The sequence below is a fragment of the Pristiophorus japonicus genome, chromosome 6 (assembly GCF_044704955.1).
Source record: "Pristiophorus japonicus isolate sPriJap1 chromosome 6, sPriJap1.hap1, whole genome shotgun sequence".
Lineage (NCBI taxonomy): Eukaryota > Metazoa > Chordata > Chondrichthyes > Pristiophoridae > Pristiophorus > Pristiophorus japonicus.
Window position 1 is genome coordinate 118937453 of NC_091982.1, and position 26470 is coordinate 118963922.

The following is a 26470-nucleotide window of genomic DNA, read 5'->3' on the forward strand; positions in this document are numbered from 1 at the left end:
TGTCGAGCTCATGAGATTAAACTGATCCATTCGAGATCAAAATCAGTTTTAAGCTGTTGGACTGGATCTTGTTAACAAATATATCAGCAGCATCGTAGGCAGTCCCTCGAACGAGGATGACTTGCTTCCACAGGAGTTCACAGATGTTCAATGAAGGACCCGATGTTCCAGTCCTGAACTCCAGTTGAGGGGGTGGAAGATGCCTGTGCGTGGATTTTTTTAACGTGTGGTGACCGTTGCACACCAGCCACCACACGGCTTGACAGAGCTTGGTCTTTATCCAGTGGCAAGGGTTAACCAGGACAACTGGAGACCTGCTCTGCTGCACGGACCTAGTGCGCACACATATTACAGTGTGGGCTGGTCCGTGTTGTCTCTGGGCCCTCGACTCTTCTGGGCCCCGTACCCTCATTCGCCGCACCTTCACCCACGATGTCCCAGGGCCCGGCGCTCCAGCTCTATTTATAGCCCCGACCTGCAGTGGTGTTCTCACACAGGTCGGGGCGGCCCACAATGTTACAGGGCCCGGCGCTCCAGCTCTATTTATAGCCCAGACCTGTGGTGGTGTTCTCACACAGGTCGGGGCGGCCCACAATGTTACAGGGCCCGGCGCTCCAGCTCTATTTATAGCCCAGACCTGTGGTGGTGGTCTCACACAGGTCGGGGCGGCCCACGATAAATAACCAGGTGATCACAAGATAACCATGGGTGGAAAAAGTTATTTGGTCCATCGAGAGAGATTCTATGCTCCCATTATAGCATCCAGTTGCTTCATAAATGACTCCAAGGTTTTTGCCTCCACTACTCTATCTGGAAGTTTATTACACAGATGTAGATCGCTGTTTCAGTGAAGAATTTCCTGGCTGTGGTCCTAAAAGCTACCTTCTCGAGTTTGAACCTGTGTCACTTTGTTCTACACCTACAGTTTAATTTGAATTGATATTCTTGGTTAACTATTTCTGTACCCTGAACAATCTTGTGTGCCTCTATATGATCATCTCTCCGCCACTCCTGTCCAGGCTGAAAATCCCAAGTTTCTCCAATCTTTGCTCATCACTCAGACCTGACACGAGGGATAAGCTTAGCGGCTCTTCTCTGCACTGCATCAGTGCTCGAAGCTTGTGCCTCAGGGACCAGAACCGGACTCGGTTCTCAAGGTGCCATCTGACCAGGGAACGGTGCAGTTTGATCGTGACTTCCTCTGACCATTCTCCTGGTTTGGTAATGTACTTGTTGATTGCTGCTGTGCAATGATTGGACTGATTTGGAGTTGAATCTACCAAGCCTCTCTCAGCCTCCTCTTGAGCTATTTCAGCACCGTTTATGGAGTACCTATCGCTTTATTTCTTTGTGTGTGTAGCACTTTACACTCGTCTGCATTAAATTTCATCTGTCCATTGACATTTTTTCCTAACTCATTGATCATTTCAGAGCTGCCTCTCCTGTATTGGTATCACCTGCAAGTTTGACCACTTTGCATTGAGTTTCTGAATCCAGGTCACTTCTGTAAATTCTGTGTGAAGTATTGATAAGAGTGTGCGTGGGCTGCCAAACCCATTCTTTTCTCTATCTACAGGTACATCTTGTGGCCCAGGGCTGAAGCGTGATGATTCGAGGGGCTCCTTGAGCATTGAATTCAACACGTGTACACCCGAGAGAGCTGATGAAAGACGGAATTCCGTTGACTATGTAAAGGAAACTCTTTCAACTCTTCGCACCTTTGACATTTCACTTTTATGTCTGATTTTGATATTGAGTTGTAGTAGAACATGTTTCAAATCACCCTTGGTACACTTACCCAGTCCTCCAAACCATGAATGAAAATATGTCATAAACCAGGGTGTACGTGGGTCAACTATGATCTTTGTTCATGTAGCAATTGTCTGCATTCAATTTGGCTGGGGGGAGTGTGGGTGGTTGGGGGGGCGGGGGGGAAGAAGGGCTTCGGACAAATGGTGTGAGGATCCTGAAATCATTTCTCTGGCAACTGGGAGCCATTGGAGCTTGGCGAGGACAAGGTGATGGGACGCAGTGGGGGAAAGCAGAGCCCTTTTATTGCAGAGCTGTGTGGATTTGTTTTGGATTAGCCCAGCCAAAGCACTGGTGCAGAAAGGAGTGCTGTAAATATCTACAGTTACTTGTGGGGTCTGGGCTCGAATCCATCCCAGACTGATTGGATAAAAGTCTCCTCTCTCTGCCGATTGTACGATCCAGAATAAAATGGTTGCAGTCTAACCCACTTACTGACGATTGTGGGCCCACATCACTAACCTACTGAAAGGTTTGCGGGGCTGTGGGGACAGAGCAGGGTAGTGGGACTGATTGGAGAGCTCTTTCAAGGAGCTGGCACAGGCACGATGGTCAAATGGCGGCCTCCTGTTAAACTGGAATGATGTATCAATGTTATAAATTCGGTGCCAATTGGTATTCAAATTTCATAATCTCATTCCGAGGCTTTAAATGAAATGCTAGGATTGCTGGTGGAGACAGAGCTGCAATCTGTGTGTGGCTGCTATTTCTGTCCTGAACATTGAGTTGTTCCACGTAGACCACTGCAGATTTAGCCAGTGATGGAGCCCAGTAAATTGCAGAGAAAGGGGTCCGGATGCAGTTGTACTCGGTGATTCCGGTGCTCATGTGTTTATGAACATGTCTTTCAGGGTCAACTAAGAAGGAACTCAACTGAAAGCAACATATCCCAATACAGCAAACTGGATCAGTATGAAGTCAGGAGTCTCCTGATGTGCTTCCTGCACATCATTAAAACCATCTCTGAAGGTATGTCAAGCTCCTCATATTGGCTTCGTCTGAGAAAGTTCTCATCTCCAATTACATAATTTGGATATTAAGGGAATCAAGGGATATGGGGATCGGGCGGGAAAGTGTTGAAGTAGAAGATCAACCATGATCTCATTGAATGGCGGAGCAGGCTCAAGGGGCTGAATGGACTACTCCTGTTCCTAATTCTTATGTTCTTATACCAATACGAAAATGATGGTCAGGAAGAGTCCAGCCGGTCCATCAAGCTAGACTCACACCCCCGACGGCCGGAGCTTTAGGACTGCACCCTTCCTGCTGCCATCCCACAGCCAGGTAATCTCCGGGGAAAATACTCTGGGGAAATTGCTCGCCGACCTCAGGCCATCGAAACCAGTCCGGGAGATCACACGGACCGAGTGTTATCTATAAAGACGCTGACCTTCCATATGATGCGATCTCTGCCCCTTGACCATGCGGAGAGTCCTGTCCGACCATGCGGAGAGTCCTGTCCCACCACACCAGCCAACACTGTATTCCGGAGCCTCACTACTCTCCGGGGACTAGAACAGCCTACTATCCAGTCTATTCCTACTCTTACATACCCCCCCAGATCTCTGCGCTCCTCTAATTCTGCCCCCCTGAGCATCCCTAATTATAATCACTCAACTATTGGTGGCTGTGCCTTCTGTTGCCTAGGCCCCAAGCTCTGGAACTCCCTCCCTAAACCTCTCCACCTCTCTACCTCTCTTTCCTCCTTCAAGACGCTCCTTAAAACCCACCTCTTTGACCAAGCTTTTGGTCGCTCGCGCTAATTTCTATTTCTGCGTCTCGGTGTCACATTGTTTTGTCTCATAATACTCCTGTGAAGCGCCTCTGTTAAAGGCACTATATAAATACAAGTTGTTGTTGTTTAACTCCGTATCATAAGAATATAAGAACGTAAGAAATAGGAGCAGGAGTAGGCTATATGGCCCTCGAGCCTACTCTGCCATTCAATAAGATCATGGCTGATCTGATCATGGACTCAGGTCCACTTCCCCGCCCGCTCCCCATAACCCCTTATCCCCTTATCGTTTAAGAAACTGTCTATTTCTGTCTTAAATTTATTCAAAGTCCCAGCTTCCCCAGCTCTCTGAGGCAGCGAATTCCGCAGATTTACAACCCTCTGAGTATCCTCTGGTCCTCCCCAATCTGTTAAACTGGAATAGCTTAGCAATAAGCACACTACCCATTCCTTTGATTATTTTGTCATCATCCTCATAGGCAGTCCCTCGAAATTGAGGAAGAGTTCTCAGGTGACTGAACAGTCCAATACGGGAATTACAGTCTCTGTCGCAGGTGGGACAGACAGTGGTTGAAGGAAAGGGTGGGTGGGACTGGTTTGCCGCATGCTCTTTCCGCTGCCTGTGCTTGATTTCTGTATGCTCTCGGCGACGAGACTCAAGGTGCTCAGTGCCCTCCCGATCCTCTTCCTCCACTTAGGGCGGTCTTTGGCTCGGGATTCCCGGATGTCGGTGGGGATGTTGCACTTTATTAAGGAGGCTTTGAAGGTGTCCTTCAAACGTTTCCTTTGCCCACCTGGGGCTCGCTTGCCATGTAGGAGTTCCGAGTAGGTGTATTTTAGACATCTTTTTCAATACTATTATAAGCAATGTTATGCATTTTATTTACATCTATTGATCAATAATTGAATAAAGGCTCAGTCCAGAGGTAGGCTTTTAAGCGTTATCTTAAAGAGCATTAGAGGGAAATATAATCAGCTGAGAAGCAAGCAGAGTCAGGCACCCTGTTACAAATTTGAATATCAAGCTGAATTTTCAAATATAAGAATCTGAACTTGCATTGTTGAAATCCAGTAGTTCAAGTGCCAGAATGGTAAATAATGCAGTTTCCAAACACAGGGACCTGGGGTATGATGGAGGTGAGTATAGATCACAATGCCATGTCTACATCTGAACATGTCGCTGTGCATTGTGGTCCTTACCTCGGGCGCTATCCCGCTTCCCGGTGTTTGGGACCTGCAGTTCGGATCCCGTGAATGTTCGGATTGGCCACAGATCATCGTTCCTTTGTCTGATGTAAGGAGTGGGGGCTGGCTTCAATAAACAGGGCAGCTGAGAATGTTGAAGATCAACAAGGCACCAGACCCAGGGCTCCCCCGAGGCTGGTTGAAAGAACTGAGGGAGGAAACAAAGCAAAACACTGAAGCGGGTCCTGCCAGCGAAAGTGCGAGAACGGAATCCATGGAGCACGTCTCTATCATCGTGGGCACGGCCTCCAACTCATGCCTTAGTGTATGTTGCTGTTGACAGCGTTGTGTTGGCTGCAGCAGTTACACAGAGCTATTACAGGTATTACTGAAATCCGGAATCCTCGGGACTAAGTCCGTGCCTGTTTTGGGGTTTTTCCGGATTTCAGACAAAATCAGTAGTAAAGCAAAATGCTGCGGATGCTGGAATCTAAAATCAAAACAGAAAATGCTGGAAATCTCAGCGGGTCAGGCAGCATCTGTGGAGAGGAAACAGAGTTAACATTTTGGGTCGATGACAAAGGGCCGTTCTGACGAAGGGTCACCGACCCAAAACGGTAACTCTGCTTCCTCTCCACAGATGCTGCCTGACCTGCTGAGATTTCCAGCAAAAAATCAATAGTCTGAAATCTGGAATCCTCGGGACCAAATCCGTGCTGGATTTTGGGATTTGCCGGATTTTGGACCGCCCCTCGCCGAAATGTCCGGTTTTCGGACAATTTCGGGATTCGGAGCGTGTACCTGTACTATCATCGATCCACCAGTCCAAGTCGATCATAGTCCAGGAAGTGCACTGGACCAGTTCAGAGGACCACTGAAGCTGCAAGGAGATATTGATAAGATGGTGGCTTGGTCAAAAAAGTAGCAATTGGAGTTCACTGTGAGGTCGAACATTTTGGTAAAAAAAATTTAATTATACTTTGAATGGGAGAAGTCTGGGTAATGTGGGAGAGCAGAGGGCTTCAAGTCCACATGACATCACAAACAGTACCTCAGGTGGGTAAGACCATAAAAAGGCTAATGCAATCTGTGTTTTATTGCAAGAGTTGGAGCATTGTATGCTGCTTTGGGCACTGTAGGCATGATGTTGAGGCAGCAGTACTGGTTCACTGGAATGCTGCCTGGTATAAGGAAATACTAATACAAGGAAAGAAGTGAAAAATTAGAGCTGTTTTTATCAAATTAGATTAAAGGGTGACTTGATTAGAGTTGTTTTAAATTGTGATGGGATGAGTAGATAGAAATAGACTTTTTCTAGTGGTTGAGGGATTCAACAACAACAGCAACAACTAGTATTTATATAGCGCCTTTAACGTAGTGAAATGTCCCAAGGCGCTTCACAGAAGTGTTATGAAATTTTAAAAATTGACACCGAGCCGCATAAGGAACGATTAGTGCAGGTTTGGTCAAAGAGGTCGGTTTTAAGGAGCATATTGAAAGAGGAGAGATTTTAGGAGGGAAGGAGAGAGTTCCAGAGCTTGGGGCCCAGGCAGCTGAAGGCACGGCCACCAATGGTGGAGCGAGTATAATCAGGGATGCTCAGGAGGGCAGAATTAGAGGGGCACAGACATCTCGGGCGGGGGGCGGGGCTGGAGGGGATTACAGAGATAAGGAGGAGCGAGGACTTGGAGGGATTTGAAAACAAGGATTAGAATTTTGAAATCGAGGAATTGCTTAACCAGGAGGCAATGTAGGTTAGTGAGCACAGGGGGTGATAGGTGAACGGGACTTGGTGCGACTTAGGACACGGGCTGCTGAGTTTTGGATTAGCTCTAGTTTACGTAAGGTAGAATGTGGGAGGCCAGCCAGGAGTGCGTCAGAGTAGTCAAGTCTAGAGGTAACAAAGGCACAGATGAGGGTTTCAGCAGCAGATGAGTTGAGGCAAGGGCAGAGAAGGGCGATGTTGTGGAGGTGGAAATAGGTGGTCTTAGTGATGGCGCAGATATGTGGCCGGGAGCACATTTCAGGATCAAATATGACACCAAGGTTGCGAACGGTCTGTTTCAGCCTCAGACTGAAGTTGGAGAGAGGGATGAAGTTTGTGGCAGGGACTGAAAACAATGGCTTCGGTCTTCCCAATATTCAACTGGAGAAAATTTCTGCTCATCCAGTCGGACAAGCAGTCTGATAATTTAGAGACCGTGGAGGGCTTCAGAACAAATGGACATCGATTTGCGATTTAGGATAGAGAACAAGCAAAACATTTTTTTGGAGGGCTGTGAGGCTGTGGAGTGCACTCCCGGAGTTAGAGATTGAAGCAGAGACAATGTCAATGTTTAGCAGCAGGTTACATAGCTGAATATGGGTATAGGGCGAGCACATGGGTTGTCTCGGTGTTGTCAGTTCCATGTCATTCAGGGCAAGTGACTCTCGGTATAGAGGCCAGCATTGCCGATTTTGGTGCTCGGTTGCTGGTGACTAACGAGGGGGCTCTGTGGGGTGTTTGAATGATGTGTTAAGCATGCACTGCTGCTGAGTTCCTCCGTGCTGCTCCCACTCTCCTAACGCCCGCACACCAGTCTACAGATACTCAGAGGAATGCTCAGACAACACCTGTCTGTGAGTGAGGAGTTAGAAGAGAAAGGAGACTGAGCTTCTGAACACACCCTGCACGTGCTTGTGCACATTGAACTGCTGCAACTGGCTAGCTCCGACCCAAGGCTCTCCTGAGGCTGTTTGCGGGCGCTGAGCAGGCCATCACTGGGCGAGGGGCCGGACTGCCTCTGTCACTGAGCGTATGATTATAAACCTGGCTGGTCCATGAGCCTCGGTCCCGCTCTCTCTGAGGCGGTGGACAGGTAGGCACTGGCAGCAGGAGATCCTTGTACCTTAGTGAGAGAAAGGTTAAAGTTCACTGGCGCGCATCGTACAGCAGAACTGGCTGCTCTTGTACTTTGGGAATATGGCGTCGGATGAAGCACGGTGCGGGGGGGGCGGGTGTGTTGCACAGGAAATGGTCGGGTTGGGAGCGAGGAAAGTGAATATTGCAATAAGTGAGCACTGGGGGAACCCGAAGATCAGGTTCACTAATGTCGTTCAGGCAGGGAAGGAGTGCCTGGCCTCCTCGGCCGGTGTGGCCTATATGTCACTCCAGTCCCACAGTAATGTGATTGGGGCCGAATTTAGTGAAGGCCCACGCCTGCCCAAGTGCCACCCAAAGGATTGCCGATGGCTGCCGAGGTCCCTGACGGTTCTTTGGGCGGGATTTTCATCAACCAGGTCCCTTCTGCCGCCAATCTGGGCGACAGCGGGCGGAAGCGCTCATTATCGGCGGCAGAGACGCTTGCCCCCAAGTGTCGCCGAGGATGGAGTCGGGCCCACAGAGGGTCGAAGAGCTGAAAATAAAAAGCAAAGGAAAAAAAAATATCTGACAACCTTCAAGGGACCCCATCCAGGGTCAGTATCTGTAAAGAAATAATTTAAATAAACTACACTTACCTTTTTTACAGCATCTTCGCACTTACTGTTGAGGACAAAGCTGCCTGCACGCAGCGATCCACCTCCGACTCCCGCCCGCACCAATCTGGCATCTCTGCGGGCGGGCGTCTACTTACGCGCATCGGCCGTCCGCTGACGTCGGCGGGCACTTCCCGGCAGCTCTCCCCTCCCGCCCGCTCCAGGCCACGGCGAAAGTGGCACTGGGCGGTTCGAGCAGAGGAATGTTGGCGGCAGTGGGCGGTAAGGCCATCGATTTCGGCCCCATTGACTTTTAACTTGTATCTGAAGTGGTCTAACACGCCACTCAAAGACCACTGGGGTTGGGCAACAAAAGCTGCCCTTGGCAACCAAACCCACGGGAACGAGTATATTAAAAAACTAGACAGACCTGAAGGTGAGATTTGACAGAACACCGTACATTGATGTCTCAAACTAGTAAATTAAGGTGAAGACCATTGTATTGTAAATAGTGAGCCTTGATTTTGAGTCATTATCTTTTGCCTTAAAAATGTGATGAATCGGACTCTAGTAGTGTAATAATTAAGCTGTTACCACGAACAGCATTATTCCGTGTGCTGTGTATGTATTGGAAATATGTGATGCAACATTTTAGTCTTTAGCAAGCCATAACCTGCTTTTATTTTTTAAGATGCTCTGTTGACATATTGGAACAAAATCTCCCCTCAAGAACTAATGGACTATCTCACACTTTTGGAGTAAGTACTATTTAGAGAATGTTACAAGGAAGGAGGCTGCGTGCTTTACTTTTGTCAATTTCCAGTTGAACATGAGCGGTGTGTGGGACTATCTTCTTGCTTGGAGAGTGATCAGTGAGGCAAGTCGGCCTGTTGCCATGTGGTAACTTCTATGTATTAGTGCTCCATGCGGTCCTCTGACCAGCACTGACCCTCCGATTTCCATGCGCAGTATTGCCCACACGTTTGGTGTTGGATGCCGCACAGGAGGTGGTGCCTCTCTGATGCCAAGTGTGTCCCATAATCGGGACAGAAATAACATCCGGAAATAACTGCCAGGCATTCCGATGAACCACTGAACTGCAGGGTGTTAAAGTGATGGTCATTCAAGGTTGTCTAATAACACGATAATGCTCTCTGTAATGGGCCTGTTTTGCAGTGCAGCCTCCATCAGCTGCAATCGACTTTGCACTCGTACTTTCACTGAACGATCTTGTTGACTTATTTCAATCCCATTATTTGGTGCCGTGACAATTGAGACCTGTGCACTAACAAGGTCGGTTACCTGAGTGAGCTTAAAAATAGTCACGATTACCTAATGGCTGATATTTCTTTAAATAATAATGTCCTCTTTGTCTGAACAATTTTGAGATATGTGTAATTTAAACTCCAGAATAAGATATGGGAATTTGCAGTGTGAGGAATGTGACTAAAGTAAGCCATTAACTCTCACAAATCATTGACTGTTGTGTTATTGCAGGGTGTGCCTTCACCAGTTCAGGTACATGGGAAGGAGACATATAGTAAGGTACTGCAAACTACTGCAATAAGAGCATGTGAGCCGACTTCCAGAATTGTATTTGCTTAAGAGAGTTTTGTCAAATTAAAATTAAATAAATGAGTTGTATTGCTCCAGCTTTCATTTACTGTATAGGGGAGACATGATGCCTGTTTACTGTATGGGGGAGACATGGTGCCTGTTTAGTGTACGGGGGAGACATGGTGCCTGTTTAGTGTACGGGGGAGACATGGTGCCTGTTTAGTGTACGGGGGAGACATGGTGCCTGTTTAGTGTACGGGGGAGACATGGTGCCTGTTTAGTGTACGGGGGAGACATGATGCCTGTTTACTGTATGGGGGAGACATGGTGCCTGTTTACTGTATGGGGGAGACATGGTGCCTGTTTAGTGTACGGGGGAGACATGATGCCTGTTTACTGTATGGGGGAGACATGATGCCTGTTTACTGTATGGGGGAGACATGATGCCTGTTTACTGTATGGGGGAGACATGGTGCCTGTTTAGTGTACGGGGGAGACATGGTGCCTGTTTAGTGTACGGGGGAGACATGGTGCCTGTTTACTGTATGGGGGAAGACATGATGCCTGTTTACTGTATGGGGGGAGACATGGTGCATGTTTACTGTATGGGGGGGGAGACATGGTGCCTGTTTAGTGTATGGGGGAGACGTGCCTGTTTACTGTATGGAGGGAGACATGATGCCTGTTTACTGTACGGGGGAGACATGGTGCCTGTTTAGTGTACGGGGGAGACATGGTGCCTGTTTAGTGTACGGGGGAGACATGGTGCCTGTTTACTGTATGGGGGAAGACATGGTGCATGTTTACTGTATGGGGGGAGACATGGTGCCTGTTTAGTGTATGGGGGAGACGTGCCTGTTTACTGTATGGAGGGAGACATGATGCCTGTTTACTGTATGGGGGAGACATGGTGCCTGTTTACTGTATGGGGGAGACATGGTGCCTGTTTATTGTATGGGGGAGAGACATGATGCCTGTTTACTGTATGGGGAAGACATGGTGCCTGTTTAGTGTATGGGGAGGACATGGTGCCTGTTTATTGTATGGGGGAGAGACATGATGCCTGTTTACTGTATGGGGGAGACATGGTGCCTGTTTAGTGTATGGGGGAGACATGATGCCTGTTTACTGTATGGGGAGGACATGGTGCCTGTTTACTGTATGGGGGAGACATGGTGCCTGTTTACTGTATGGGGGAGACATGGTGCCTGTTTATTGTATGGGGGAGAGACATGATGCCTGTTTACTGTATGGGGGAGACATGGTGCCTGTTTAGTGTATGGGGGAGACATGATGCCTGTTTACTGTATGGGGAGGACATGGTGCCTGTTTACTGTATGGAGGAGACATGGTGCCTGTTTAGTGTATGGGGGAGACATGGTGCCTGTTTAGTGTATGGGGGAGACATGGTGCCTGTTTAGTGTACGGGGGAGACATGATGCCTGTTTACTGTATGGGGAGGACATGGTGCCTGTTTACTGTATGGAGGAGACATGGTGCCTGTTTAGTGTATGGGGGAGACATGGTGCCTGTTTAGTGTATGGGGGAGACATGGTGCCAGATTCTAACACATGGTTGCTTAGATAGCAGCTTAAGAAATAAATATTTAAAGGTATCGAGCGTGAATGGGAGATTGTTGTCCCTGAACCTCTCCTTCCATATAAACTTTCCTACGCATTTTAATGGCCAGCACCTCGAACTCTCTGATCCAATGGTGTAGATCACAGACAAGGCCTTCTCTGAGCACATCCTTGTATACCTCACCATCCACATCCACCAACCCCATTCCAATTGGCCCCGGATAAAACTCTCCCCAACTTCACTTACAATTCTGCTTTCAAACTCCCAACTTGCTCAAACTGTGGTCTTTCAATCGCCACAATACATCTGCAGCCAATACCTTTGCTCACCCACTGCCTCCCCTCCACCTTTGATGGCCTTGTCACCAACAAATCCTTGCTCTCTCCCATCCCGGTTGTAATGTTGGTCAATCTTCACGACCTCGTAGTGGACGTAGACGTGAGCATGTCTGGCACACGATTGGCTTGGCCATCCATCGCCCACTAATCCAGGATCATTCTGGAGTGCGCAGGTAATGCACGGCCTCTTCACCACCATCTATCTCCTTAAACCCCTCCACCATCACCTCCAGCTATAAGTTCCTGGACACCATCAATCAAATTAAGACCATCCCATTCAGATGTTTCTACTGATTCCCCCCTCTCCCCTAGCCCTGAAGCCATGCCTAGCTTCAGTCCAATCTCCCCCTCCACCCATACCCTTTCCGAGCATAAGACCCACGCCATTCTCCTTTAACACTATTCCCACCAAACTGCTGACCACACAACTTCCCTTCCTGGCCCCCCCATTCTAGCTGATAATAGGAAACGGTGACCTCTTAGATACTGCCCCCTCCCCTTTCAACACGGCCATCAACCTCCTGCTCAGATAGAACCCCACCATCAACCCCCCTGTCCTCGTGAACTACCAGCCCGTAATGAGACAACAAACCAAGGCCCCGTCTGCCCCCCTCAGACAGGCTTTAAAGATCCCACTACACTTTAGAGTACTTCATAGGACGTCCCAAAGCGCGTTACACCCTAAGGTCATGAAAAGCACTGTAGAAAAAACAACACGGTTCTTTTTGCAGTACTGCCAACTTCTCAAATCCCCATTGTACAGGGATCTCCAGAAGCCAGTCATTGCTCTGTTCATACATGTAAATATATTGTTTGGATGCAGACTGAGCTGAACTGCAGTTATAACTATTGTTCTAAAACAGTTTCCTTTATCCCCAGCAGGTTTAGCTTGTGTGGGGATAAACTATAAAACTGCAGTGCGCAATGTAATATGTATGTGGTGCTCCAAGGGTTTAGTTACAGTTTGAATGAGATGCTTCTTGCTCCATTATAAAGGAGTGTATAATTACATTTTTTTTTTTAAGGGTTCAAGAAGGACTGGGCTCCAAGCACTCTGCGTCCGAGAGGAAATCGCAGACGATGCCAGCTCTTCGGAGCCGAGCAGGCGCGATGCACGCCCGACTACAGCAGATTGGCCACGTGGACAGCTCATTCACCCTCAATCACAGTACGTCCACATGCACACATTTCCTGATCTCTTGTGCTGCATATTCAATAAACTGTCACTGGGAGATTAATAAGTCACGGCTAGTTTGCCAACGAGCTACTTGGCTGAGTCTCGAGCCTCTCAGCCGTGGCTCAGTGGGTTGCACTCTCTCCTCTGAGTCAGAAGGTTGTGGGTTCAAGTCCCACTCCAGAGACTTGAGCATAAATCTAGGCTGACTCTCCAGTGCAGTGCTGAGGAAGTGCTGCCCTGTTGGAGGTGCCGTCTTTCGGATGAGACGTTAATCCGAGGCCCCGTCTGCTCTCTCAGGTGGACGTAAAAGATCCCATGGCACTATTTCGAAGAAGAGCAGGAAAGTTATCCCCGGTGTCCTGGCTAATATTTATCCCTCAATCGACATCACAAAAACAGATTATCTGGTCATTACCACATTGCTGTTTGTGGGAGCTTGCTGTGCACAAATTGGCTGCCGCGTTTCCTACATTACAACAGTGACTACACTCCAAAAGTACTTCATTGGCTGTAAAGCACTTTGAGACGTCCGATGGTCATGAAAGGCGCTATATAAATGCAAGTCTTTCTTTCTCTTGATGGTGAACTTTTCCACAGCTATTGTAGGCTGCTATTCGCCGACTGAGACACACCTCAAATATAATAGTCCCCATCCCCAACAGCACAATACTCTCATCCTGTTCAACCGGTTATATGTAATCCTGTTATTATGCAAATAAGTTATTTGTATTTTACTTAAAAAAAATAAATCCCCCTTTGCAGCAAAGGTGAGGTGTAATAAAATGGCCTTATTTCTGTGTGGGGTTGTTAAATAGCCTTCATACAGAAAGAAATGTCACCAACTCTTTTTAATCTGACAGTTCTGACCGCCAATATCTTTCATAAAACCCAATGGTCAGAATCCTGGACCTGTAGCTGAAATCCCAGTTCCCCTGCTCCTGTGACAGGAACCTGTCTGGTGTTGCCACAGGCAGACTGATATGGAACCTGCCTCACACTAGCTCCCTCTGTAATAACCATCTCTTCAATGCTGATACAGTTAAAGATGCATTTGCAGAATTTTAATCCCATGACTATTAACATTTGAACGAATGACCCCTTGTTTGATTTATACTGTAGTTCATGCTGTATCCTACATGGTACATTCTTCAGCCCTGACCTCTGGATCTAGGTCCCGAAATGCCTAAAACCTCTTCAGTAACCTCCCCAAACTTCTCCGACCCACTTTCTCTGCCCCGCGCCCCACCCAGTTTCTCCTCTGTGAGGCGCTGAGAGATCTTTTATTAATTTTAAGCTGCTATATAAATTCAAGCTGTTGTTGAAGCAGTTTACTGGCTTCAGACTGAAGTTCGGAGTGTGATGCACATCTGGCAGACTGCAGTTATACTGTTACCAGTGCAGCGGAGTTCTGATTGGTTGTATGTGCAGAGCTGTGCTTGCTGGCTGGTTAACTTTGAAGTTGAGAGGGGAACACCCTTGATTGCTCGCGTTCCCCCAAGGTCCCGGTCCGAGCTCTCGAGTTATACTGCCGCTGTTGCATTGCTTGATAGCCAAAGATGCCTTGCACAGCTGCACCCGTTGCTTGAGAAAATCTCTTGAATGCTCCACTCATTCTTTTGATAATGTTACACAAGTTGGAACTGGTAGGAGGGAACGTCAAAGCAATTATGCAATCAATGGAATTTTGATTGAAATATCTCTAGCGCTAAGTGTGACGCACGGTAGGATTTGAGCATTTGTTAATCCGCAAATTGTTTCTGTGTAGAAATATGCATCGTCATGGTGATTTTTTTTTCTGATGTAGACTGTTAAAATGCAGTTAATCATAAAATAGGCTGCAAACACATGTGGGGCACTTATGGTGAAGCGATCAGTTTACGACAGCCAGCGTCTCTGCTTTCATTCATCACCGGCCTCCTTCCCACATTATTTTAAGGAAGTTAGTGGAATATTTCCTTGGATTTGAAACGGCTGTGTGTATTCCCGTACCTTTCTGCAGATTTCGGAAGCGGTGAAGCGGACATTAGCCACCAGTCTTTGTTGGAAGGTAACTTGGCCACTGAAGTGTGTCTCACAGTTTTGGACACCGTATCGTACTTCATTCAAAACTTCAAGGTTAGCAACAGGTCATTTCTTTTTCTTCTTTTCCTATGAAAATCCACATTCAACTCCAGCACACGTTCTTTCTGTGTCATATGGAAAGGTAGGGTAGCCTGCTGGTCATAGTACTAGACTAGCAATCCAAAAGATCGTGAGCTTAAATCCTGCCATGGTACATTAACAGAATGGTTCAAGGGCCTCGAGTGCTGTACCTCACCACCACTTCCCTCGACCCCTCCACGGTCTCTAAATTGTCAGACTGCTGGTCCGACGTCCAGTTCTGAATGATTTTCTCCAATTAAATATGGGGAAGACCAAAGCCATTGTTTTCGGTCCCTGCCACAAACTCTGTTTCCTAGCCACTGACTCCATCTCTCTCTCTAACATCTAACAGCTGAACCAGACTGTTTGCAACCTTGTTGTCATATTTGACCCTGAAATGAGCTTTCGATCACATGTCTGCAGCATAACCAAGTCCGCCTATTTGCACCTCCGTAACATCGCCCGTCTCCGCCCCCTGCCTCAGCTCATCTGCTACTGAAGCCCTGATCCATGCTTTTGTTACCTCCAGACTTGAGTATTCCAACACACTCCTGGCTGGCCTATGTAAACTTGAGGTCATCCAAATCTTTGCTGCCTGTGTCCCAACTCTCACCATGTCCCATTCACCAAGCACCCCTGTGCTCGCTGACCTCCATTGACTCCTGGTTAAGCAATGCCTCGATTTTAAAATTCTCATGCTTTTTTTCAAATCCCTCCATGGCCTCGCCCCTCCCTATCTCTGTAATCTCCTCCAGCCCCATAACTGACCGAGATGTCTGCGCTCCTCTAATTCTGCCCTCCTGAGCATCCCTGATTATAATTGCTCCACCATCGGTGGCCATGCCTTCTGTTGCCAAGACCATAAGCTCTGGAATTCTTTCCCTAAACCTCTTCTGATCTCTACCTCTTTTTCCTCCTTTAAAACATTTCTTAAAACCTACCACTTTGACCAAGTTCTGCTCTAATATCTCCTTATTTGCCTTGGTGTCAAATTTAGTTTTATAACACTCCTGTGAAGCGTCTTGGGAGGTTTTGCTACTTTAAAGGTGCTATATAAATACAGGTGGTTGATGGATAGTCTGTTGCTGGTGTTTATCCACTGTTTTGAAGTACGTTCCTCTCCCAGAACCAGCTTCTAGAAGATGACGGTCACAACCCACTGATGAAGAAAGTGTTTGACATCCTCCTCTTGCTAGCTAATGGCCAGTCTGAAACGGCCATGAAGCATGCGTTTACATCTTTACGGGCCTTCATCAGCAAGGTAATGACCTGGTCCTTCTTCCTATCATTGATGTTTAAGTGGAACACAGTACAGGTGCAACATCCCGAATCCGCAACTCCGAAAATCCGACATTCTGCGCACAGCTGATGCAGTTGTCTGGAATCCGGAATTATTGTCCGAAAACCCGACATTTGTGAGGAAAATCCCAAAATACGGCACGGATTCGCTTGAGGATTCCGGATTTCAGACAATCAAGCCTGAAATCCGGAATCCTCGGCCGAATCCGTGCCGGAATTTTGGGTTTGCCGGATTTCTGATCTCGCCACTCAAAACCTGCCGCGGATTAGGTCAAGGATTCTGGATTTCAGACTATTGGTTTTCTTGTCTGAAATCCGGACAAAACCAAAACTGTCACGGGTTTGGTCCCGAGGATTCCGGATTTTGGATGTCGTACATGTATGTGTAAAAAAAAAACACTAATGCTAATGATAACCCTCAAATGACAGTGAGATACTCGCGTACAAATGTTTACCATGTTAGTCTGGCTATTTTGGCAGAGGTCTTGCCCCATTTAAACTTGCTTGACTATAGAGGAATGAAGGGTGACCTGAACAAGGTGTTTAAAATATTAAAAGATTTGATATAATCAATGCAGAGAAACTATTTCCTCTGGTGGGAGAGTTCAGAACAAGGGGGCACAATCTAAAAATTAGAGACTGTCCGTTCAGGAGGAAATCAGCAATCAATTTTTCACAAAGGTTAGTAGAAATCTGGAATTCTCTCCCCACAAGGCTGTGGATGCTGGGAGTCAATTGCAGCTTTTAAAACTGAGCGTGATAGATTTTTGTAGGGTAACTGTATCCAGAGACATGGGGCAAAGGTGGGTGTAGTGTATCTGCTTCATGGGTTCTTTGCTTAAGAATTCACAGCTACACATTTCCTTGACCAGGCCAACATCCCCAGCATTGAAGCACTGACCACACTCGATCAGCTCCGCTGGGCAGGCCACATAGTTTGCATGCCAGACACGAGACTCCCAAAGCAAGCGCTCTACTCGTAACTCCCTCACGGAAAATGAGCCAAAGGTGATCAGAGGAAACGTTAGAAGGACACCCTCAAAGCCTCCCTGATAAAGTGCAACATACCCACTGACACCTGGGAGCCCCTGGCCAAAGACCACCTTAAGTGCAGGAAGTGCATCCGGGAGGGCGCTGAGCACCTCAAGTCTTGTCGCCGAGAGCATGCCGAAATCAAGCGCAGGCAGCTGAAAGAGCGTGCGGCAAACCTGCCCCAACCACCCTTTCCCTCAACGACTGTCTGTCCCACCTGTGACAGGGACTGTGGTTTTCGTATTGGACTGTTCAGACACCTAAGGACTCATTCTAAGAGTGGAAGCAAGTCTTCCTTGATTCTGAGAGACTGCCGATGATGATGACATATTTGCTGTAAAGAACTAGCTGTTTTATTTGCAAAGGTTTAACAATCAAACTGAACCCGACCAGCTACCAGCTTCACAGCAGCCCATCTCATGGAGAACCTGAACTCAACTAACTGGGGTTTTATTGAGTCTTGTGAACATCGCGTGACTGGCTAAGCCACTCGCAGTGCAACAGCTCCACAACTATTTTAAACTAAACTTTAAATCAAGTACCCCCTTTTGGTAAGGGCACTAGAACCCTCAGATTAACAAATTAACTGGGAACTTCGCCAAATTCAATTAAAATTTGGTTGCCGGGGGTGATGATGCACTCCAGTCCCTCTGGAGCCCACCTCTCGTGGAAGGCCACGAGCGTACCAGTGGACACCGCGTGCTCCATCTCCAGGGACATCCTGGCTCGGATGTAACCGTGGTAGAGAGGCAGGCAGTCGGGCTGAACGACCCCCTCGACCGCCCGCTGCCTGTATCGGCTGATGGCTCCCTTGGCCATGCCCAGGAGCAGTCCTACGAGGAGGCCTTCCAACCTGCCCGCTCCCCTCCGCACAGGGTGCCCAAAGATCAGGAGTGTGGGACTGAAGTGCAACCAGGATTTGAGGAGCAGCCCCTTCAAATAATGGAACACGGGCTGCAACCTCACACAATGTACATAGACGTGGAACACGGACTCCTCCAGACCGCAGAAATTGTAGGTGGCCTGGGAGCCCGTGAACCGACTTAAGAACCGACTTAAAAACCGATTGTACGGGACTGCCTCATGCACCACCCTCCAGGCCAAGTCCCCAATAAATAGAGGGAGGACTCCTGCATAGAGAGCATTCCATTGGGAACCCCTGCCTCCTCTGGACAGCAAGATGGTGCGCCATGGTGTGTCTGGACGGCAAACAAGGATGGCAAGGTGGAGAGTGTGCAAGAGCAGCCCGTACAGGAATCCCCTCCGCGCAGAATTGAAAGGCACGGAGAGGATTTCCCAGAGGAGGCTCAAGTTGTGAGGCGTAGGCTCCCGAGGCAGGTTTCGGGGCTTAGAGTAACAGCTCTGCAAAGCTGTGAGCATGGTCACTGGTGCATAATTAATTATACTGGATAAATGGAGTTGAGGTACAGATCAGCCATGATCTAATTGAATGTTGGAGCAGGCTCAAGGGTCTGAATGCTATCCTCCGGTTCCTAATGCTCTTGTATTATAAAAGGAGCAACAATGCAGAAATTGTTAGTGATGCTTTATGCAACTTTTAGATGCAAGATGCTGCTATTGGTCTAATAAAACACATGTTTTAATTACTGCATCACCCTAACTAGTTGGTTCCTGAACAATTTTTGTCCCATTGTAAGAGACAATGGGCCCAAGTTTCCACATGATTTGCGCCTGATTTTTAGGAGCAACTGGTGGAGAACGGACTATTTTCGAAATCGCAATTCTCCACATTTTTTTTTCTGCAGTTCTAGTCAGGTAGAACAGTTCTACTTTGGAACAGAATTTTTTCTTCAAAAGGGGGCGTGTTCGGCCACTGACACCTGATTTCAAAGTTTCCACAGTGAAAACGTACTCCAAACTAAAGTAGAATGGAGCAAGTGAAGATTTTTGTAGAACTGAAAAAACCTGTTCTACACATTAAAAAATCAGGCACAGGTTACAAATCAGGCGTCCAGAACGAGGTGGGGGGTGAAGGGAAGTCATTAAATTCTACAATAAATCCTTATTTATACTTCTACAAATATTATACAAATAAATCCATCCTGAATAAACATTTATAAGCAAAGAAAAGATTAAATAAACCATCTTCCTACCTGTGTGAAAGTGCTTCAGGCACGGAGAATGCTGCAGTCAGCCTGAGGCACCCGTTCTTCCCGCGGTAGGGGGGAGGCGCCCGTTCTTCCCGCGGTGGGGGAGGAGGCGCCCGCTCTTCCTGCAGGGGGGGTTAGGAGGCGCCCGTTCTTCCCGCGGGGGTGGGGGAAGGAGGCGCCCGTTCTTTCGCGCGGGGGGTGAGGAGGCGCCCGTTCTTCCCGCGGGGGGGTGGGGGGAAGGAGACAGTGAGAAGGCTGCAAGTGCTGATGTGCTGATGGCAATGTGCTTTTATTAAAAAATGTTCAAAAATTAAACAGCTACAAAGAACTACAAAAATGGCCGAGTGCCAATGTTTTTTTCACACTGAGCATGTGCGAACGCTCCAACGCGCGCACGCAGCGTTGCCGGCAGGAAAAAAACTAATTTAAATAGTACCCGCCCCCTCCCACTTACAAAATCGGCGCGAGTGTAGGCTCCGCCCCCTGGGCGCCACGCCAGGCAGACAAGGAGCTGCAGAACGCTCCAGAATCGCGATTTTTCTTTTAGGCGCCGTTTTAGGTGTGAAAAACGGGCGCCCAGCTCGGAGGGGCGCCCGTTTTTTATCGTGTGGAAACTTGGGCCCACAAGCTCCGATTTTAATCTAGTGGGGGGGGGGCGGTGGCGGGGCGGGTTTGGGTCTGGTGCCTGACGTACACCCCGTCCGATTTTACTCTTCATTGACTGCAGTCTGCCAGATGTGCATCACACGCCGAACATCAGCGGCCGACCTGGACCTGACCTCTTCCTGCCGGGCTGGCGTCGGTAGAAGTGGCTGCTCCATATTCTGCCTCGTGTACGTGCCGGGAGTCCGTGACATGGAGGGAGCGTCACCCTGCAGCTCACGGAGTTTGATGCTGACACTGAGGGCCCAAAGTTGAGCAACAGTCCCAACCACCCTGGTGAGGGAGGAAAGGTGGTTCTTTTAAAAAAAATCACATGCACTCCTCCAGTTATTAAGAGGCCACGAAGGATTTGGTGTGAAATCTTTCAAAAGCTGAAATCTAGAGAACCTTTGGGCATAAGTATAAAACTATATACTGCTCACAGCAGTGTCTGGGAGATTAATATTCAATTCCTGGAGATTCCGGGGCAATCCTGGAGTGTTGAGACCCAATCATCGCAGTGCACATGCACTCTTCGAAATGCGGAGTTATCATTCATTTACTTTGATTATTTCCTTTTCTTTTTCCACCCCTTCCCCCTCCCCTCCAGTTCCCATCGACCTTTTTTAAAGGAAGAGACAGTATCTGTGCCACATTTTGCTATGAAATCCTGAAAGGCTGCACCTCAAAACTGAGCTCCACTCGAAGCGAGGCCTCCGCACTCCTCTACTTGCTGATGAGGAACAACTTTGAGTACACCAAGAAGAGGACGTTCCTGAGGACCCATCTACAGGTCAGTCCCCGACTGAGGCATCCACTGAACTCTCCGTCCCGCACAGGCCCACCTTGCAAGTGTTGTATGCAAATTCCCTGTCCTGTATCCTGCTTTGAAACATGCTTTCAGACCTGATCAGGCACTCCATGAACGCAACTTGCTTCTTGTGAGTATTGATGTCACCACTTACCCACACTTGCCGCATCACTTGCCCCTTTCCCAACTGTGCAACAATCCCACTGCTGCACTGATCCAAGAAAACATCACGTTGCTCGGCATCATGACGAGGGTTTACTTTCACATTCAGTTAACCAAAAAATCGAAAATTCTCCTGTAATGTATTTGCTTCATGGGTTCTTCGCTTAAGAATTCATAGCAACACATTGCTATTAAGAACTTGTTGGTGTTTCAACAAAGGTTTAGCAATCGCACTACACATTACCAGTTCATTCACCAGGCTCACAACCACCTGCCTCATCGTGGATCCCCCGAACCCAACTGGCTGGGGTTTTATTGAGTCTTGTGAACATCACGTGTCTGACTAAGCCACTCCCACTCAATAGCTCTATTTTGGTAGAATCTTAATTCAAGTGCTCCCTTTTGTAAGGGCAACAAAAAAACACAAATTAACTAAATTAACTAACCAGCATTAAAGGGAACCTTGACAAATCAAATTAAATTTAAAATTTTGTTCCCTATTGAAATGATGCACTCCAGTCCCTCCGGCGCCCACCGCCCGCAGAAGGCCGCAAGCGTACTGGTGGACACCGCGTGAACCATCTCCAGGGACACCCTGGCGTGAACGTAACCGTGGAAGAGAGGCAGGCAGTCGGGCTGAACGACCCCCTCAACCGCCCGCTGCCTGGACCAGTTAATGTCCACTTTAGCCCAGGAGCAGTTCTATGAGGAGGCCCCCAACCTGCCCGCTCTCTGCACCAGGTGATAGCTCTACAAACGTGAGCATACTCACAGATACATACATTACACTTTCCATGTTCAATAAACAGATGTGGGAAGATGAAAAATGATCCTTGTGCACACTGTATAACCAATAGTGGAGTTTAGAGGAAACTTTTTTTTTAATATACTTGCGTAAAATGTACACGTTATTTTCTCAGCTGATCAGGTTGTCAAAAGGCTCCTTCTCTTTATGAATTAATCTGCAATGAAACACAATTCTGCTAGAATCTGGCTCTTTCGATCCATTTGGTCAGATCCCCAAATGACAGTCGGGTATCTGCGATGGCTCAGTGGGAGAGCTCTGTCAGTATTTGTAGCCTTGTCCCACCCCAGACAGCCGCACCCCATGATCCAGACAGCCGCACCCCATGATCCAGACAGCCGCACCCCATGATCCAGGCACCCGCCCCCCCCCATAATCCAGGCACCCGCCCCCTCCCCCCCCCCCATAATCCAGACACCCGTCCCCCGATAATCCAGGCTGACACTCCCAGTACAGTATCGAGGGAGTGCCGTCTTTCGGCTGAGACGTTAGACCGAGACCTCGTCTGCTGTCTCAGGCAGGCATAAAAGATCCCATTGTACTCTTTGAAGAAGAGCCAATATTTATTCCTGAAACAACATAACAAAATCAGATTACCTGCTCATTTATCACATTGCTGTTTGTGGGAGCATGCTGTGCGTCAATTGGCTGCTGCTTTTCCCACATTACAACAGTGACTACACTCCAAAAGCTGCACTAGTTAGCACCGGACACAGCCCAGCCAGTTACTGTACCAGTTAGCACAAGGCAAAGACTAGCCGGCTACTGCACTAATTAGTTCCATGCACCACACAGGTGGTCGCTGCACTAGTTAACACCAGGCACAATCGACTGAGGGATTATTGTTTAGTTAGCGGGTTTAAAGTCAGCCAAGAAGCAAGCCGTAGTCTCACTAATCCAGCACTGGCACTGCTAACAGAATGACCCCGTGCCGTCTGACCTAACCTTAGCCCGCCTCACACCGAGTCATCTGCTGTCCAATGGATTTCCAGATTTTTAGCTGGCGAGAGATTAATAAAAACCTTCCTGTTGCAGCCATTCAGATTGTTGGAGCTTGTGTAGAGCTATGCCAGCTTGGTTATGTTGAGGTGTCTCAGCAGTGAGGAGAATATATAAATGATGTGCAGTTTTATTTCCATCTCAGATTATAATCGCAGTGAGCCGACTGATCGCGGATGTGGTTCTAACTGGGGGCTCCCGTTTCCAAGACTCGCTCTCGATTATCAATAACTTTGCCAACAGTGACAAGGCCCTGAAGGTATGTATGGGCTTCCTAACTTTAAATGTAGCACAGTGTACCGTGTGCTGTACCTCTGCACAGTGCAAGTAAGATCCCCCAGCTGACCTCCCGTGCTGTTGCTCACAGATACAATCGATACCGCAGTGCAAGAGAATTACAATCCAATAGTCCGATTGGCTGGATTTCACTCAGTCGGCCACGCCCCCCAATTATCCATCCAATTCTCCCACAAATTTTCCACTCCATCTCCCTTCCTGGCTAGTCTGGTTTATTTCCCTTTGTGTGAAGTGGTTTATGAACTCTCGACTCCGTGCCTGGTCCAGCCTAAAGCAGGTAACCTGCAATGATGTCTACCTGGGACTCAGCTGACTTTAACCTGGCCTGTCTCTTTAAGATTTCCACCTTCAAGGCCAAATGGAGCTGCTTGTGCATTGCACGCTCCTCCCTTGTGGGGAGCAGGCAGTTATTAAAGTACAAAAAAACACAGGAGGAAATGACTGGCATTTTTACACATTTGCAATGCTTTTGATGACACATTTTTTAATGTATTTAAACTTTAGTGAAATAAATTATTCTGCATTTTTACAGCGGGGTAGTATATAATCCTGGAACTCCCTCCCTAACAGCACTGTGGGAGTACCCCCACTGTGGGACTGCAGCGGTTCAAGGCGGCAGCTCACCACCATCCTCGAGGGCAATTAGGGATGGGCAATAAATGCTGGTCTTGCCAGCGATGCCCAAATCCCGTGAATGTATTTTTTTTAATTCACTGGTACTTGAATCAGATCTGTTCCCTGTGGCACTACGCACATCCTGGTGCTATTTATTATAAATAAAGCATGAAAGATTAGGAAAAGGAGAAGTCTGTTCGACCCACCAAGTCTTTCCCTGTATGGCACAGCTGCTGGCCTTGCAAACCAACATGTCCTCCGACTTGATCTGAGCAATGCCTTGGGAGATGGTGGGGACAGCTGAAGACATAATCCATGCCTTTGTTACCTCTAAACTTGACTATTCCAGTGCTCTCCTGGCCAGCCTCCCATCTTCCACCCTCCATAACTTTGAGCTCACCAGAAACTTCGCTGTCCGTGTCCTAACTCGCACCAAGTCCCGCTCACCCATCACCCCTGCGCTCATCGACCTACATTGGCTCTCAGTCCAGCAACACCTCATATTTAACATTCTCATCCTTCTGGTTAGGGTACAGAGGAGAGTTATGAGAATGTTGCCGGGAGTGGAGAATCTTAGCTATGAGGACAGATTGGATAGGCTGGGTTTGTTTTCATTGGAACAGAGTCTGAGGGGAGACCTCATTGAGGTGGATAAAATTATGAGGGGCCTGGATAGAGTGGATAGAAAGGGTCTCTTTTCCTTAGCAGAGGGGTCAACAACCAGGGGGCATGAATTTAAAGTAATTGATAGAAGATTTAGAGGGGAAATTTATTCAACCAGGGGGTGGTGGGGGTCTGGAACTCACTGTCTGAAAGAGTGATAGAGGCAGAAATCCTCACCACATTTTAAAAAGTACTTGGATGTGCACCTGAAGTGCCGTAACCTATAGGGTTACGGACCGAGAGCTGGATAGTGGGATTAGGATGGATAGCTCTTTGTCTGTCGGCTGGCGCGGACACGATGGGCCGAAATGGCCTCCTTCCGTGCTGTAATCTTCGATGATTCTATAATTTAAATCCCTCCATGGCCTCGCCCCTCCCTATCTCTATAACCACCTCCAGCCCTACAAACCTTCGGGATCTCTGCGTTCCTCCAACTCTAGCCTTTTGTGCATTCCTCACTTCCTTCGGCCCACCATTCAGTCCTCCAGAACTCCTAAACTTTGGAATCCCTTCACTAAACATTTTCGCGTTTCTCCTCCTTTCATCATCATCATCATCATCATCATCATAGGCAGTCCCTCAGAATCGAAGACTTGCTTCCACTCTTCGAATGAGTCCTTAGGTGGCTGTACAGTCCAATACGAGAACCACAGTCCCTGTCACAGGTGGGACAGATAGTCGTTGGGGGAAAGGATGGGTGGGACTAGTTTGCCGCACACTCTTTCCGCTGCCTGCGCTTGATTTCTGCATGCTCTCGCCGATGAGACTCGAGATGCTCAGTGCCCTCCCGGATGCACTTCCTCCACTTAGGGCGGTCTTTGCTCAGGGACTCTCGGGTGTCAGTGGGGATGTTGCACTTTATCAGGGAGGCTTTGAGGGTATCCTCCTAACGTTTCCTCTGCTCCCCTTTGGCTCGTTTGCCGTGAAGGAGTTCCAAGTAGATCGTTTGCTTTGGGAGTCTTGTGTCTGGCATGCGAACCATGTGGCCTGCCCAGCGGAGCTGATCGAGTGTGGTCAGTGCTTCAATGCTGGGGATGTTGGCCTGGTCGAGGACGCTAACGTTGGTGCGTCTGTCCTCCCAGGGGATTTGTAGGATCTAGCGGAGACATCATTGGTAGTATTTCTCCAGCTACTTGAGGTGTCTACTGTACATGGTCCATGTCTCTGAGCCATACATGTACACACATAATAGAAACATAGAAAATAGGTGCAGGAGTAGGCCCTTCAAGCCTGCACCACCATTCAATATGATCATGGCTGATCATGCAACTTCAGTACCCCATTCGTGCTTTCTCTCCATACCCCTTGAACCCTTTAACCATAAGGGTCACATCTAACTCCCTTTTGAATATATTTATTGAACTGGCCTCAACAACGTTCTGTGGTAGAGAATTCCACAGGTTCACAATTCTCTGAGTGAAGAAGTTTCTCCTCATCTCGGTCCTAAATGGCTTACCCCTTATCCTTAGACTGTGACCCCTGGTTCTGGACTTCCCCATCGGGAACATTCTTCCTGCATCTAACCTGTCCAATCCCGTCAGAATTTTATATGTTTCTATGAGATCCCCTCTCATTCTTCTAAATTCCAGTGAATTTAAGCCTAGTTGATCCAGTCTTTCTTCATATGTCAGTCCTGCCATCCCGGGAATCAGTTTGGTGAACCTTTGCTGCACTCCCTCAATAGCAAGAATGTCCTTCCTCCGATTAGGAGACCAAAACTGCACACAATATTTGAGGTGTGGCCTCACCAAGGCCCTGTACAATTGTTGTAAGACCTCCCTGCTCCTATGCTCAAATCCTCTTGCTATGAAGGCCAACATGTCATTTGCCTTCTTCACCACCAGCTGTACCTTCATGCCAGCTCTCAATGACTGATGTACCATGACACCCAGATCTCGTTGCACTTCCCCTTTTCCTAATCTGTCACCATTCAGATGATATTCTGCCTTCCTGTTTTTACCACCAAAGTGGATAACCTCACATTTATCTACATTATACTGCATCTGCCATGCGTTGCCCACTCATCTAACCTGTCCAAGTCACCCTTTTTGCCA

The 26470-nt window shown here is 48.0% G+C and overlaps 1 protein-coding gene across 2 annotated transcripts in view; it reads left to right on the forward strand.

Annotated features, from left to right (window-relative positions):
• LOC139265766 (dedicator of cytokinesis protein 11-like) overlaps positions 1-26470 on the forward strand; it is a 304412-nt gene that overhangs the window by 205255 nt on the left and 72687 nt on the right. The window contains exons 34-42 of one of the 2 annotated variants that reach the window (XM_070883138.1): positions 1577-1689; positions 2661-2778; positions 8877-8943; positions 9683-9730; positions 12687-12829; positions 14838-14953; positions 16107-16241; positions 20675-20857; positions 22987-23100. In XM_070883138.1, coding sequence (XP_070739239.1) covers positions 1577-1689; positions 2661-2778; positions 8877-8943; positions 9683-9730; positions 12687-12829; positions 14838-14953; positions 16107-16241; positions 20675-20857; positions 22987-23100 — 1037 coding nt within the window. Of the gene's footprint in view, positions 1-1019; positions 1114-1576; positions 1690-2660; positions 2779-8876; positions 8944-9682; positions 9731-12686; positions 12830-14837; positions 14954-16106; positions 16242-20674; positions 20858-22986; positions 23101-26470 lie in introns of those variants that run through there. The other variant, XM_070883139.1, reaches the window with a different exon arrangement.